Genomic DNA, 16,321 nt, shown 5'->3' with positions numbered 1-16,321 from the left:
TTCAGTGGTGGTCGTCTTTCAGCCTTTCTTACCTTGGCCATGTCTCTGAGTATTGCACACCTTGTGCTTTTGGGCACTCCAGTGATGTTGCAGCTCTGAAATATGGCCAAACTGGTGGCAAGTGGCATCTTGGCAGCTGCACGCTTGACTTTTCTCAGTTCATGGGCAGTTATTTTGCGCCTTGGTTTTTCCACACGCTTCTTGCGACCCTGTTGACTATTTTGAATGAAACGCTTGATTGTTCGATGATCACGCTTCAGAAGCTTTGCAATTTTGAGATTGCTGCATCCCTCTGCAAGATATCTCACTATTTTTGTCTTTTCTGAGCCTGTCAAGTCCTTCTTTTGACCCATTTTGCCAAAGGAAAGGACGTTGCCTAATAATTATGCACACCTGATATACGGTGTTGATGTCATTAGACCACACCCCTTCTCATTACAGAGATGCACATCACCTAATATGCTTAATTGGTAGTAGGCTTTCGAGCCTATACAGCTTGGAGTAAGACAACATGCATGCAGAGGATGGTGTGGACAAAATACTCATTTGCCTAATAATTCTGCACTCCCTGTATATACAACTTGGCTGCTCAAAGTAGCATTCAGGCTGCAGGTTTAGCTCACATGTTTCCGTATAAAATCAAATATCATTGCTTTATGACAACGAAAATTTACTTTGACATTGTTTGCTGTGATGATCATATAAAGGTCCACTTATAATGAACTGCTCTTCTCCGAGTTAGCACTAGAGCATCATTTAGTGTGATAGACGTGAATAAATCAAGTCCTGTCAGCCTTAGTGATTGTCTCATGAGGATTGCTCACACCCAGTGCTGAGTTGGGTTCAATTAAAATGCAGTGTGGTGTGCAGAAATTCCCAGTGTAGCTTCCATGGTGAGCTTCATCTCTGATGCGTGTGTTTTGACCTCTCATGAACTCTTATTTGCTTATTCGGTAGTGATAAAAATGTAATCACAATCTTGATATTAATTCCCCAGTGCCAAGTTGACTTACTGCATGCCATTTTGTATTGCTTCACCCCGCAGGTTCGAGAAAGGCTCCGTGTGGCCCTTGAGAGGGTGTCCATGCTAGAAGATCAACTCGCAGCGTCTTCTCAAGAGGTAAAGTCTAACGTGCCAGGATTGTGATTTGACGTTAACGACCGGCTCAGTGTGAAGGGAACATTTATTTGGATCGTCTGTTTATCTCTCTTTTCAGGTAATCTCTTTAAGAGACCAAATTAAAAGACGTCAGCAAGGGGTGGACGGCGGGAAAGATGTAAGGGAGGGTTTTATGCATGTTGGTTCCAGTTGTTTTTGTGTATGTGTTAGCGTCCAGACAGTCAGTAGAAAGTAGATATTGGGTAACATGGTGTGTCAGTGTGATTTTTAACTCACCTACAGTTTCATTTACGTTTTTCTGCAATAACAATCCATTCTAACTCTTTTTTTTCTTCATCACTCTCATTTCCTGCTTTATTCTCACCATTCCAGCGACTGCCCAATGGTCCTTCCTCTGGACTGGAAGATGGGGAGCTTGACAGACAGAGAGAAGGGGAGATAGAGCGGCAGAGAGCTGAACTCTCCCAGCTGAGGGAGAGGCTGGCCCTCATGTGCCGGCAGGTTGGTGTTTGTGATCCTCTGTGTCGAACTTTGTGAGAATGGCTTTTAGAGTTTGCATTGGGTTTCATGTCTTAAACGGTAATCAGAACTGAAATACGCCCACAAATTCTCTGTCAAAATCCAAAATAAAATATAAAAGCTTCTAGCAAAGTCCTGATTAAAACATTTAGTATTGTCCACACGTCCACAACATGCCTGACCCATCCCAAACGGCCTCAAGGAAAGCAGGTGAAACTGTTTGAATTCCCAGCTACATTTCTGTCTCCCCTTTGTTTGTAAGATTGGTTTATTATATAACCACCCTGGCTATCGTAATAAATCAGTGCCAGCTCCTCACTAGCAATTCCAGCAACACAGCATATCCCAAGAAGGAGGATAACTAATCACAGTTCTTCTCCTGGTCACCCTCTTCCCTCTTGTGGCCGGTTACACTACTGCAGTTGCTTTAAGACACCATATTCATCCCATATAGTAGGCTATATGACGCCATTTGATTTTAATAGCTGTACGCAGCACAAAATCTTACATAAGAGATCAGAAATGTTTAGAGTAAAATGAGTAATGCTTTGCTCTAACCTTCAAAACATCTTAAAACCTTTTGCGTGTTCTGTGCGTCACCGCGTTACACCCCCAGAGTCTCGTGTGGACCCAACTGGCATTTGTAATCAGTCACTGTCTTGTCTGTTTACACTTAGTGCCGTGGCGGTTAATACTGGCTCACGTAGGTTCAATCTGTGTCATCTCTGGTCCCTTTGTGTTGTCACGTTAGGTCGGGGAAATAGAGGAACAGCTTGCCGCCGCCAGGAGGGAGGTGACGAAGTCAGAGGAGGCCAATCAGAAGCTCCAAAGGGAAGTGAAAGAGGTTTGTTGGGCCAGTCTGTCTCTTCATGGCCAAGACCCTGAGATCTCACAGCACCCAGGGTTCCAAGAGTACAACACAATGGGCATATGTATTAATATTTATTATTCCAAAGGGGGATGAGAGTAAAATTAACCGATATCAAAGAAATGCTGGGCTGAAATGAATGCCATAATAAATATTAATATACTCCTGCAGTCTAAAAATAGAGTGCTCTGTGCACGTATTCAAAGAAGCGTAGTAGAAATCTCTTACCTGGCCAGTAGTTTTCAACGTGATAAGCACTCGTGTGTTTTGTATATTGCAAGTTTTATATTTATATCATTTTGTTTCATGAAATATTACCAGGCCCTTTGCCAAAGAGAGGACATGGAGGAGAGGATTACAACACTAGAACGAAGGTATTATTTTTTTCTTTTCTTTTCTTTTCTTTTTTTAGTCTTCTATTTGTAGCTATCTTGTCTATTTGTCATCTATTTGTAGCTTGAACGAAGCTCAAGACCAGAAGACCAGAATTTCATGCATAAACTATAATGGACATAGCAGAAGGACCATATGTTTCACCTGTTGGCAGGCAATGTGTTGCAAAAGCATCGTGACGCCTCTTTATAGCATCTAAGCTAGTTTTACATAATGACATTTGCATTATATTCTCACTAATGATTCAGTGAACATTTGGACAGAAACAGTAATTAGTTTGGATGTATTACCCCCTAGATTTGATGTATCGGTATCCTCTTCAGTGTTTTGGGTTATATTAACATTTGTTTAGAATTAATACTCCATTAAACTACCTAAGTTCCTGTTTCAGATTAGTGCTGTTTCAGCACCAGCTAACTTAAAACAGTCAGAAACATTGATATATGTCACCTTATTTTGATTTAGGACCGCTGCAGCATTCCTCTTTGATGGCGGCTTTGTGTTGCAGGTACCTCAGCGCCCAGAGGGAGGCGACTTCTCTACATGATATCAAAGACAAGCTGGAAAATGAGCTGGCGAGCAAGGAGTCCCTGCACAGACAGGTAAAGTTTGGCTCAAACAAGCCAGTATCCAGCTGTGTTGGTAACAAAAGTCACGAACGTTTCTGTGTCTGATGAATGTTTTCTTGACTGTCTAGAGTGAAGAAAAGAACAGGCAGCTACAGGAGCGTCTGGATGAAGCGAAACAGAAGCTCCAGCAGACCCTGCAGAGGGCAGAGACATTACCTGAGATTGAGGCCCAGCTTGCACAAAGAGTGGCTGCTCTCAACAAGGTCGGCAATCAATATCAACCACTAACTCTTTTGAATAGAATATTCCAGCTTTTATTCGAATCTCATTTCAAATATTTTAATCAGCATCTGCAAATATCTTTCTGTTCTCACTCAAAAGGCTGAAGAACGTCACGGAAACTTTGAGGAGCGACTACGGCAAATGGAAGCTCAACTTGAGGAGAAGAACCAAGAGCTGCAGAGGGTGACATTAATCACATTTTCCTGCTGAGACACAGTCTGATGTGAATTCTCAATTCTGAATAAAGTTGAAATTTTATCTCTGCTTTTATTCCTCCTCTCCTTCGTGTCTTCATTCCAGGCCAGGCAGAGGGAGAAGATGAATGACGAACACAACAAACGCCTCTCAGACACCGTGGACAAACTTCTGTCAGAGTCCAATGAGAGACTTCAGCTGCATCTCAAAGAAAGAATGGCAGCACTAGAAGAGAAGGTAGAGAAAGAAGTGTATTGTGTATAAACCACTGTACCACATGAAAATGCATATGTATACTTTTTGTTTTCTTTGCTTCTAGAATGCTCTTTCTGAGGAACTGGTCAATATGAAGAAAATCCAAGATGATCTTCTTGCTAATAAGGTATTCACTTTTGTATTTTTTGTAGTTACAGATTAGAGGTGAGACGCCCCATGATATGATGTTATCACAATACTTCACTCACGATACGATATTATTGCGCTTTTTTACAGTTTGCAATAACTAATACTTCAATGTGTAACCTTTTTTTTAAAAGTTAAATAAGTCATCTCAATTAAGTTATTATTATGCTGCCAAAAGAGGCTGTGAGCCATAACCAACACCGTCACTAAAATCTGCCATAGAAGAATGAATGAGGTCAACTTGGTAATTACATGTAGTCTGTTACTGATAATGCAGATAAATCATCAAAGCTAAGTGTTGGGTGATTTTTCATTTGAGACTATTTAATCAAAGCCCTTTTTAATTGTTTCCAGAGTGTTCGGACTTGTTTAATAAAATATTAATATTTGGTGTATTGATACAATATCCCCACGCAAACTTTCACGATATGATGCTGTATTGGTTTTTTCCCCTACACCTATTACAGATGTTTAAACCTTTGGCGTCATGCTAAAAGTGTTTTCTCCTCTTTGTTTTAGGAGCAGCTGATTGCTGAGCTGGAGCGAGTCCAACTGGAGCTGGATCAGCTGAGAGGAAGGCCAGGCTCCTCTTATTCCAGGTTAGCCGACATGAACCCTCACGGCAAAGTATTTATGCACTGTGCCCTACATTTATGAATACCCAAAGTCTCCCAAAGAACACAGCGCTTATGCTGACTACACCATTTGTTTACACTCCTCTGCTTTGTAAAGTTGTTCACATTGTACCTGGAGGCTGTTGGGCTGTCTGATAAATACACAAACAAATGCTTTATTTATAATTTTATAGCTTTTAGTTTTAAATTCCTTGTTTATTTATGGGGGAATCTTTGTGTGTGACAGTGCTGTGTGTTTGCACACTCACCCACGAAATGTTTTCAAGTGCTGCTGCGTAACATTTGAATTCTGGATCTCATCATAGGGCGGGCAGCGTGAGCTCACTTCCCTCCACCCTTTTTCGAAGATCTCTTCCAGGGAGTGCCTCGGAGCTGCGGTACCCTCAGGGTGGAGGCTCACTCCCAGCTGGCTACGGCAGCTCCTCTAGTGGGGTCGTGGTCAGGCGTCATCGTGGCCGTTGGGGGACTCCTAGAGATGATAGTAACAAGGTGCACAGTTATATACAGCCATCATAGGCTTAACTTTGTGGTCTGAACGATTTCTTTAAAATGTTCTTTTTCCAGGGTGGAATGATTGTACAAAGAAACAAGAACTGGGTGCAAAAGTTTGAATTTATTTGGGATTTTCTCTAATCCATGCAGGGTCAAAAGTGTAGAAATACCCTGACTAATATTTCATATTCCAGAAGCCTAGTGGGTCAATACTAAACATTTGCAAAGTTGCAAGATCATCAGTTAAAACAACTGTATGTAAGATTAAGTTATTTGGATTTGTCACCACTTCGTCAAGATCTGAAAGAAGACCCAAACTGTTACCTTCAGTTGAAAGGAAATTGGTTAGGATGCTCAGGAACGATGCAGGAATCACCAAGGCCTGCTATGAGCTGAGAACTGCCTTAAAACCAACATCACTTCCATAGTAAAGTGTGTTTTTCATCACTATGGGCTAAGAGGATACAGACTAAAATCGGCATCTTCAATTTCAATTTGCAGCTGCCCACATGGACAAGCCAAATGTGTTCTGTAGAAAGATTTTATGGCCAGACAGGATAAAGATTCAGCTATTTGGCACAATGACAAGAGCTATGGTTGGGGGCTTTTGAGCGTAACAACACCAGTGTTGGGACTAACGCGTTATTAAGTAACGCGTTACAGTAACTACGTTATTATTGTGGTAACGAGCACGGTAACTAGTTATTATGCCAAAATCAGAAACGCGTTAGTCGTTACTGGGATTTAGATAGGGTCGTTACTCGTTACTTCGTGTGGTGGCTATCGCGGAGCTTCCACAGATTCAGTAACATTAGCAAGTGGTGGAGGCCAGCAGGTGGATGAGAGAAAGGGGACGCAGGAGGAAAAGAGACCCGAGGCGGCCGCCGGTCCAAGTGTGAACTGAACTTCAGGTAAGAAGTTATGACCTGCAGTCTATCTGGGTCAGATATAAACCAAGTTTAGGGGGAGTTTATTTTCGTTATTCTGACTTTTTCCGTACTGCGTACTAGCTAGCATGACGGAGTTTCTATACAGCTGGGTGGGTGCTATGAAGTTAATGATGTTGAACTTTATTTTGTTCATAAGTTATGAGACTTGCCAACCGTCCCGTCTGGTATTCAGAGAAAATATTACGCGTTTCTTATTGAGGTGAAAAGGAACAGTTTGTCCCGTAATTCAGCTACAATGAAAAAGGCACAAAGCTGGAGTTATTCTGTGTCTTTGCTGCACAGCTGCCTCTTCTCCTCTCATTCTCTCCCCCTCCCTCTCCCGTTTCTACTTCAATCATGAAAACTGATCAATGATCAGCTGATCATCTCTCTTGTTTGTTTATCGCCCACTTTGCGCCGAAAGAGGAAACCAGCGGATGTCGCGCTAAACAACAGCAGCACGTTTAAGCTTGATCAGCTGTTGTTAGAATTTATTTAATATTAATTTCTAGTATCAGCTGATGTTTGCTGGAGCCACAGCTGTAAAGCTGCTGGTCATGATGTCGGTTTGGTTATCTGGTGAGAGGGAAACATGAAGATGAAACCAGGAGATGTCTTTACTGAATCATCAGAGCTGAACAGGTGATGGAGAAACAGGTTTACCTTTTAGGTGACATGAATGAGTTGAAGGGAAGTTATGAACTGTTTCTGAGAGACAAATAACCCCAGGATCCTTTTCTATGTAGCTGACAGCTGGTAACTGTGCAGGGGCGGATCTAGCAAAGTTTTGCCAGGGGGGCAGGTAGGGCATTAACAGGGAGAGGGGGGCACAAAGAAATACTTTTCTTTCTTATTCTCATTTAAAATGACTAGCTTTTAAAAAATAATTATCTGAGTCTTACAACAAACGATTGATAGATTGATGCATATATACCATCAAAACAGTGAACATCACTGTCACAACAGTGTTTATTTTCATTCAAAGGCTTTATGATTTTTCCTATAATGGTGGGCCAGTCTCTAGTCAAAATTCCTGGGCCAATTTTCTGTCCCAGTCCAGCCCTGTATGCAGCTCATCTGCAGTCTGGTGTTACCTACATCTTCCTATTCAGAAGGCAGAATTTCCGAGTTCTGAGTACAATCAAAAGCACCACGACTGCAGTTTTTGTGTTGGATGTAAAAGGCGCACATGACGCTGTGACGTAGGCTAGAATCATGGCAGCAGTCAATGATGGTCCAGGCGTGGGATTTCTCTCGTGGAAATATGCACATTATCTTTTCCTCTCTATTGGTAGGTGGCACAGTGCACTTGTGGCAAGTAAGCAAGCTAGAAGACTGGCAAAGTTATGGAAGCAACACATTAACAAGAGAATTCTGAGTAAAACTAGTAAAAGTTACTTTCCCTAGTAACTAGTTACTTTGAAAGTAACGAGTAACTTGAAGTAACTGAGTTACTTTTGAGAGAAGTAACTAGTAATGTAACTAAGTTACTATTTTAAAGTAACTTACCCAACACTGAACAACACTATACACAAAGTGGATGGAATAATGAAGAAGGGGGAATTTAAATGAATTTTACCAATTCTGCCAAGAAGAGCAGTCACATATTCAGTCAGAAATATGCCAAAAGCTTATCGATGGGAACCAAAAGTGTCTGGTCAAGGTGCAATTTGCTAAGAGACATTTAAGCAAATATCAGTAGGGAATGTGTATAGTTTTGTGTAGAAAAAATCCTAAATCAGTTCAAAGTTTTGCACCCAAATCTTGGTTCTTAAAGACTTTAAAGATGCATGCCGCACAATCATTCCACACCGGGACGTGAGCAATTCAAAGAAATCATTCAAAGCACCAGATTACCAAGATATTAATGCTTATGATAAGCCTTTGTAAACATTTGACCACAACTGCATATACTGTGATATGGTGCTATTTTCTGAATGACACCATTGTCTCTATCCGTTCTATTGTTTTTCTCATTTTCCAGTATGGAGAGTGGGACAGCAGCACTATGCTGGGTCCTGGGTTTGAGGGCGGCGTGGAGGGAGGCTGCTCTGATGATGAAGAGGATCGGGAGACTATGTTCGGGTCGGAGCTGCTCTCTCCCAGTGGGCAGACGGATGTACAGACTTTGGCCATCATGCTACAGGAGCAACTGGAGGCCATTAACAAAGAGATTAAGTAGGTTTTGTGTGCAACAGTGTGTAGATGAGAGTGTTGTGAGATCCTAGGATTGTTTAGCCCAGTGTTAAAATTCTTCTCTCTTCTCCTTTAAGGCTGATTCAGGAAGAAAAAGAGAGCACGGAGCTGAGGGCAGAAGAGATTGAGAGTCGGGTCAGCAGCGTAGCCCTCGATGCCTCAACTCTTCCACCCTCTTCACTGGGTGGACGTGACAGTGTCGGGAGGGGCTACATGACTCCCTCCATCACCTCGTCCACATTGGCGTCACCCTCGCCACCCAGTTCTGGACATTCCACCCCCCGCCTGCCCCATTCACCTGCCAGGGAGAGCGATAAGCAGGTGCTGTCTCACTGCTGTTTTATACCAACAAATGAGTGAAGTTACACTGAATTTCCCCATATAAACCTTTTGAACTTTGTCCACCTTGCAGAACAACAAAGACGGTGAAGAATGCAGAGCACTCGCCCTGATTGACTCCACCCCTCCGCCTGTTCCTCGAGCCCTACGGTTGGACCGAATGACACACACTCACCCAGGGGCAGGCCTTGATGATCACCGTGAATTTCGCAGGTACTCAGAATAATATTAACATGCAGTATATTTGGCTCTGAATTTAGCCCTGAAATGCACTCAGTTTTCCGTCCCTCTGTTTGTCCAGTCTTTCTGCTGACGGTGCCACCACAGCTAGCCAGGATTCCCTTCACAAAGCCAGCAAAAAGAAAAGCATCAAATCCTCTATTGGTCGTCTCTTTGGCAAAAAGGAAAAGGGACGGATTGGTGCACCTGGACGTGAATCTGCCTCACTGGGTGTGTGAACAGCCTGGACACTAGTCATTCAAAATGCCGTCTCTCATGTCCAAGTCATACATTTATCTGTTTGCAGTGAGAGAATCATCAACAGTGAAACCAATACAGGAAGTAATTATTATTTTTAACCTATGGTCTTTACAGCCTCCACACCCTCTGATGACCTGGGTTCAGCTGATCCATTAGGTCTGGCTAAACTTGGAACTGGAACAGTGGAAAAAGATCGCCGCAGCAAAAAGAAGTGAGATCAGTCATCTTTCCACACGCTTCTCATGTTGTAGCGACATCTTTGATCCTAATGCAATATAGTAGTTCGTAGTTTAGTATTAATTTAAACAGAAAAATGTACGCCTATGCGGTGCCGCAAGGCTGAAAAGTTTTTAACTTCTCATGTTGATTTTCTATTTATAAAAGAAGACAGTGGTAAGGTGAGATATGAAGAAATTAATCTTCTGTTTTCCACTCTCCTTGCCAGGCACGACTTATTAGAGGAGGCATGTCGTCAGGGTCTGCCTTTCGCCTCATGGGATGGCCCGACTGTTGTTACGTGGCTTGAGGTACGTTTCTGAGCCTCAGGACATAAAACCATCAGACTGGTTCGGACCAGTTTATGTAAAGTTTAGTATGTTGTCATTACCGACATATTACATTACCGGAATATATATTGTATACATGATGGTAGATGATAATATTATTTAAAGCCAAAGCTTTAAATAATGAGGTCAGTGAATGCACAGGTAAGACTTATAAATCACGCTTAGTTTTGGAGAAGTCTTTTTTTCCACTCTTGGTAAAGCAGCCCTACTCTACTGCTATTAAAACCTTCTGTCTGTGAAGGGCAACCAATCAGAAGGAAGCCAGCTTAAACGGAAGGTAGCTGGGGAGAGAAGCTAAAAATGCTCGTTTCAGGAAAAGGATGTCTTTTTTTTGGTATTTCACGTTAGGATTAGGCACAAGGTTTTTGTCACCAAGTCATACTTTATTTGAAGAATGTTACTGTTACTGTTCGTTGTGCACCACTTCTGCTTTCTGTTGTCCCAGCTGTGGGTTGGGATGCCAGCGTGGTATGTGGCAGCATGTCGCGCCAACGTGAAGAGCGGCGCCATCATGGCAAACCTGTCGGACACAGAGATCCAGAGGGAGATTGGCATCAGCAACCCTCTACACAGACTCAAACTTCGCCTAGCCATTCAGGAAATGGTCTCCCTCACCAGTCCGTCTGCACCCGCAAGCACTCGCTCTGTAAGCCTGCGTACAAATCCCAGTTAAAAAACACGGCACGGGGGGTTAGACACAAACTAATAATTTGTGTGCTGCCGTTACAGTCAACAAGTAACATTTGGATGACGCACGCTGAGATGGAGTCTCTCACTGCTGCCACCAAACCAGTAAGATTATATTTCATGTGAAATACAGAGAAGCTGTTTTTATATTGCATTGATTTATTTGACGCATTTGTTATGTCGTGAGCAAACTGTCCCGTTAATAAGGTTTCTTCTTTTTTTTTGTCTCTTAATTAGGCATGTTTGGCTACACCTTTCCCTTGCTGTTCCCTAAAAATCAGTTTTGATGTAGTGTTTTCCATCTAATTCTCACTCACTAACAAAGCTTTTCCTCCTTTTGCCTTCCCTCTCCTCCTCTGTCCCGACACTGATTCATTACAAACACAAACACTCTCACTGGTGACCTTTCCCTCTCTTTGCAAATATCTGCTCCTTTCCTCTGTACGCTCGGCCTGAACCGTAAGGAGCAAAAGGAGTTCAGCTGGGATCAGGTGAGCTGCTGAGAATCCACAGGCCATCACATGATTTGCAATTTATTTTTAAATAAAGGCTTACCAGGAAACCAGGAGACACAGCCTTAAAGGGAAGAAGAGCTAAAATGAAGTCTTTAAATATGCATCTGTGTGTCTAACAAGACATGCTTATATAAATCCAGGTTTGAAGGTTGTAGACTGGCACTTATTTTGCCTTTTTTCAGCTCTCTCTTTAAATAATCAGAAAGTGAAGGAAAACAAAAAGCAGCAGAAATACTTTACTTTCATAGGTCTAGAGTTAACACATAACTAATTATTTGAGATATCAGTTACACTTTAGCGGCGCATTTTTAGAAAGTGAGACCAAATTGTTTTTGCCATTTTAGGCTACAAGTATAATGTTTCCTGTTCCCAGTAATACAGAATTTGTGTCAGAGAGATGTTTAGCATGACCGCTGAGTGGCCAGCAGTGTATATACACGAGTGTGGTGTATATAGAGCCCACGGGAAGGAGAAACAAATGGAGAAAACCCTGCATGGCGGGGGATTTTGTTTTTATTACACTTTCAGGTTTCCCTTTTACTACTATTTTCTCTGCACTTTATCTGCCCTGTTCCAAAGAATTAAGAAGTCACTAAATATTGTTAATTCAAACACATTGTAATTTTTCCTGTTTCATTATTTAGCTCAAGTGAAACACACAAATTTGTTTTATATTCAGAATGTTACCTTTAGGATTTTTTTTTTCATGTTTATTATGCATCTTGTTTACTCTCATGTCTATAAACCTTGTTCTCCAGATCCTGGCCTATGGAGACATGAACCATGAGTGGGTGGGAAATGAATGGCTGCCCAGCCTGGGTCTACCCCAGTACCGCTCTTACTTCATGGAATCGCTGGTTGATGCTCGCATGCTCGATCACCTCACCAAGAAAGAATTGAGGGGCCAGCTGAAGATGGTGGACAGTTTCCACAGGTGAAAGAAAGGGCACCCACGTTATTGGATTAATTTTATGTTCTGCATATTTCCACCCACTGCATGTCTTAGGTCTCTGTCCTTACTACTTATAGGGTGAGCCTTCACTATGGCATCATGTGCTTGAAGCGCTTGAACTATGATAGAAAGGAGCTGGAGAGGAGGAGGGATGAGAGCCAACATCAGAACCAAGGTGAGGCCTTTGGATAATGCCCCAAACTTGATTTCAAAGCATTAGTTTACTCACACTGGTGTGTTTTTGTCTTTGTCTTTGAATTTGTGTTTCTCCAGATGTGATGGTGTGGTCCAATGAGCGAGTGATGTGCTGGGTGCAGTCTATCGGTCTAAAAGAATTTGCTGACAACCTGTTAGAAAGTGGGGTCCATGGGGCCCTGCTGGCACTGGATGACACCTTTGACTACACTGACCTGGCCCTCCTTCTTCAGATACCAAATCAGAACACACAGGTAGACTGCCTCACGTGCTCTACAACAGCCGGCGATGTCAGATGCTCTTCTGTTATCCTAATCTACAGGTGTAAAATTACCCGAAACATCTTTTCGTCTGTCTCTTTCAGGCAAGGCAGCTCCTAGAGAAAGAGTACAATAATCTCATCTCCATGGGAACAGAGAGGAGGCCCGATGAGGTACAACAACATAGACTTCAGGAAATATTTTTTTTGCCCTTTGTTTAATGTGCTATGAAAGATAAATTTCTTTCAGGGTTAAAAAGAAAGACTAAAACATGGCTTTTCCTTGTAAAGGAAGGCTTTACTGCTAGTGAACTGCTGGCAAGCCACAGTGGTTCAGCTGTGTTTACACGGGTGCTAATTGCTTAGTTACAGCTTGTAGGGCTAAAAACTGTGCAACTGTGGAATATTGTCACAACAAATACTGCTTTGTCAAATACTGCTTTGTTAAACCCCACTAATGCATAATGAATAAGGGCCAGTGAATGCTGTTGTTTTGAATCACTAGCATTATTTCCTTGTCTCCACAGGACGGCACAAAAACATTCACACGGTCACCGTCATGGAGGAAGATGTTTAGGGAGAAAGACCTCCGTGGCGTGACCTCCGATTCCTCAGAAACATTACCTGCCAACTTCCGTGCCTCTGCCATCTCGACCCCGTCTGTCACACTGAGAAAAGTCCAGAGTGAAGGTGAGGACTTGAGCATGATAACAACAATACTGTCAGGATCAGGGATTACACAGCAGTTTTTTCCTGTTTAAAAAAAAAAAAAACAAAGGAACAGTTCACCCCAAAATCAAGTTTCTATCTTTTATTTCTCTGGCTTTTGCTGCTATTTATCATTCTGAAGTATGTGGGTGTGAGTTGCTGGGATGTGGAGATATTAACTGCAGAACTATGATGGAACTGGGTGCTCCAAGCACCAAAATAAAATACAAAAAACTGACTCTACAAACCTTGCTGTGAGCATGTTATCTATGTGCATGCTTCCTTTGTTTGGCAAATAGAGACAGTAAAAAGAAAATAGTTCCTGCATAAATTTGCTAACAACAAGGTTTTTTGTGATTTATACAAAGAGATATTTTGGTGCTCCACGTGTACCATCTGGATAGATTATATTTATATTTAAATACAGTGCTGTGCAAAAGCCTTGAGTCAACCCTCATTTCTTTATAATTTCATTTCAAAGAGCCAGACTTGGGTTTTTTTTTTCTAAAATGGACTTTTGAAGCTTTTCTTTGGACATTGGCTGCTTTGTCACTCATTTTCAGGTCAGCTCTTGTACCTGACCCTTTTCAGAGAAGTGATTTTTGTTTGTTTAAGTCAGTTAACATTGGTCTATGAGTCATTCAAGAATAAAAAAGATGCACCTAATGGATGAAGTCTATACATACCAAACATAACTGAAACATGTGCAAACATATATGGAAATAAAACATAAAAGGCAAGGTCTCTGGGCCAATCCATGCCCGATATGTTCCTTTGTGTGTTTTTCCACCCAGATATGCTTTTACTTGACTGTGTGTTCGGGGTCATTGTCATACTGAAAAATAAAGCCAATCAAATGGTATCGCATGGTGGATCTGATGATCCTTTTCTTATTTTGAAAAGAGCTCCAACACCATTGGCTGAAATGCCTCCACCATGTTTTAGATGAAATTAACAGAAATATCCAGTATTTCTTTAGAAAACAGTTTCCTGTTCTTTTTCTTCATAACCAATGAAACTGAAGATGTCTGTAGACACTGATATGGTTTGGACCAAAATGTTCAAGTTTTGGTCCACAGCAGCTGCACCTATTTCCCATTTTCTTTGCAAAGTATAAAGCAATGAATGGTGATGCAAGACTTTTATATTAAAAACGCATTATGCAGAAATATAAACAAAGTCTTGCAAATGCTCCTACTTCCTACAGTGATAATAACAATTTAGCAGTTTCATTGGTTATGAAGAAAAAGAACAAGAAACTGTTTTTTAAAGAAATACTGGATATCTCTGTTAATTTCATGCAGAGCAGTAGATGAGAAGTTTAACATGATTTGCTTTACAGTAAATATGAAACTATAGCCAGTAGTTGGTTTTTCCTGAGGAACAGTAAGCTTTATTAGCTTAACAGAGCAAAATCGGTGTTTCCCTGGGATGCTGTGTTTCTAAATAGTTTATATTTGCAATACAGAATTTAAAGCTTAGCAGTGCCGTTTTTTTAATAACATCAGTAATGTTTTGCTTTACTGACTTGTATCTGTTTGTCTTGTATATTTAACAAGGACTAATTACCTTTTTTTCCCCTGTCAGCAAACTCTGGTCCAAGAGCAGAGTCGGGGTCTGTGAGAACATATTCCTGCTAAAAAAAAAAAGAAAAATAAAGAAATAAATAAGCACACCAGGTGAGAAAAGCACTCTGATTGATCATAGCTAAAAATAGCTTGAGCGGATACCACATCAGTCACGTCTGTACGGTGCCATTGTGACTCTTTAAATGTCTTTTCTTATATTTTCATAGAACCCCGCCTCCAAATCAACCCAAGGAAAAAACACATTTTAGAGGAAAAAAAACCTGAGGAACAAAAAACAAAAAAACTAAACAAAAAGGACACTAGAAGATGACCAACAACCTTCGAGCCACATGTCTCGAAAAATCAAAGATACAGAGTGAATGATTTAAAGATGTTAAAAATGGAGTGAATGTCTGTTTTACCATCAGTCTCTCTCTCTCTCGCTCTCTCTCTCTCTCTCCCTCCCTCTCTCTCTCTCTTTCGATCCATAGTTGTGGCATGATGCTGTCTGATTCTGTAGAAAGTGGCCTGTAGAAAGTGACCAATGCCTATCGTGAATTCATCTTCTGTTTTTCCTTTTTTTGGTTTTTTGAGTGTAAGACGGCAATATTGACACAATGAATTTATAGTTTTTAAACTGGAAAATGCATTCCTGTTCCTATCAAGAGAACAATAGTCCAACACGCATCCTTTAAGTTGGTCTGACTGTGATTTAGATTGATTATAGAACATACTCAACAACGCCAAGTAACATCACAATACAGTATGGTGTGGCGAGGGGGGAGGTTTAAGGCCAGAATGTAGGAGTACACAAGGAGGACGATATGTATGTTCTTAAGCCATAACGGAGGTGAGATGCACAAATGTGAATAGGACAGACAATGAGACAATTAGCAAAGTGCTTTATGACAAAATCCTGTTTAAACTGGGGGGAAATGACTTGAGTTACGGAGCATTTGTGTTAATATGCATGCCAAATTCAACCATTTTAGAGTGAACGTCATGATATCGATCATCAAATGATGTGAAAGCAGGACTTTGTAAAATGTGTGTATTTTATTTTTATCATTTTTTTATGATAACTGCTATTGTTTGTATGTATGTATGTATGTACAGTATGTATGTGTGCGTATTAAACTGTACGTTCATTTCATACTTAGTTTTAAGACTGACTGTAATTTCATTTTAGGTTGACAAAGGAAATATGTTTTAAATTATGGACATTTAAGATATGCTACTTGTATGTGTACATTTTGGACAACAAATTGTGTTATGATTTCAATTCATATTATTGGAGAGTAGTGATGATAATTGATTATAATATGATAACAATAATGATAATGATTGTAAAAGCTGTAATTAAAAAAAACAAACATACCTGTATGAATGTTATTGAAGGAGTTATTTCAGAGTTTCGCCTTCACACAGCCTGCCCACAGAAGATCACATGCG

General features: G+C 41.0%; 1 protein-coding gene across 5 annotated transcripts in view; it reads left to right on the top strand.

Moving 5' to 3' along the window:
• The window catches only part of LOC146381756 (liprin-alpha-3-like), a 28,972-nt gene extending 12,720 nt beyond the window's left edge, over window positions 1-16,252 (top strand). For 3 of the 5 annotated variants that reach the window (XM_084937822.1, XM_084937821.1, XM_084937823.1), the window contains exons 5-32: window positions 1,046-1,120; window positions 1,218-1,277; window positions 1,493-1,621; window positions 2,391-2,483; window positions 2,829-2,881; window positions 3,409-3,502; window positions 3,598-3,732; window positions 3,851-3,934; window positions 4,052-4,183; window positions 4,266-4,328; window positions 4,868-4,947; window positions 5,289-5,472; window positions 8,389-8,582; window positions 8,678-8,921; window positions 9,013-9,152; window positions 9,241-9,389; window positions 9,534-9,630; window positions 9,865-9,946; window positions 10,431-10,631; window positions 10,715-10,777; window positions 11,137-11,163; window positions 11,946-12,121; window positions 12,217-12,314; window positions 12,413-12,588; window positions 12,699-12,767; window positions 13,121-13,283; window positions 14,889-14,980; window positions 15,097-16,252. In XM_084937822.1, coding sequence (XP_084793948.1) covers window positions 1,046-1,120; window positions 1,218-1,277; window positions 1,493-1,621; window positions 2,391-2,483; window positions 2,829-2,881; window positions 3,409-3,502; window positions 3,598-3,732; window positions 3,851-3,934; window positions 4,052-4,183; window positions 4,266-4,328; window positions 4,868-4,947; window positions 5,289-5,472; window positions 8,389-8,582; window positions 8,678-8,921; window positions 9,013-9,152; window positions 9,241-9,389; window positions 9,534-9,630; window positions 9,865-9,946; window positions 10,431-10,631; window positions 10,715-10,777; window positions 11,137-11,163; window positions 11,946-12,121; window positions 12,217-12,314; window positions 12,413-12,588; window positions 12,699-12,767; window positions 13,121-13,283; window positions 14,889-14,941 — 3,114 coding nt within the window. In that variant the 3' untranslated portion in view covers window positions 14,942-14,980; window positions 15,097-16,252. Of the gene's footprint in view, window positions 1-1,045; window positions 1,121-1,217; window positions 1,278-1,492; window positions 1,622-2,390; window positions 2,484-2,828; window positions 2,882-3,408; window positions 3,503-3,597; window positions 3,733-3,850; window positions 3,935-4,051; window positions 4,184-4,265; window positions 4,329-4,867; window positions 4,948-5,288; window positions 5,473-8,388; window positions 8,583-8,677; window positions 8,922-9,012; window positions 9,153-9,240; window positions 9,390-9,533; window positions 9,631-9,864; window positions 9,947-10,430; window positions 10,632-10,714; window positions 10,778-10,909; window positions 11,164-11,945; window positions 12,122-12,216; window positions 12,315-12,412; window positions 12,589-12,698; window positions 12,768-13,120; window positions 13,284-14,888; window positions 14,981-15,096 lie in introns of those variants that run through there. The other 2 variants (XM_084937824.1, XM_084937825.1) reach the window with 2 other exon arrangements.
• The last annotated feature ends 69 nt before the right edge of the window (window positions 16,253-16,321 follow it).

This window comes from Perissodus microlepis, chromosome 8, assembly GCF_051167445.1.
Source record: "Perissodus microlepis isolate ML-2025 ecotype Zambia chromosome 8, ASM5116744v1, whole genome shotgun sequence".
In the NCBI taxonomy this organism is placed as follows: domain Eukaryota; kingdom Metazoa; phylum Chordata; class Actinopteri; order Cichliformes; family Cichlidae; genus Perissodus; species Perissodus microlepis.
This window is presented reverse-complemented; position numbering and strand designations above follow the sequence as displayed.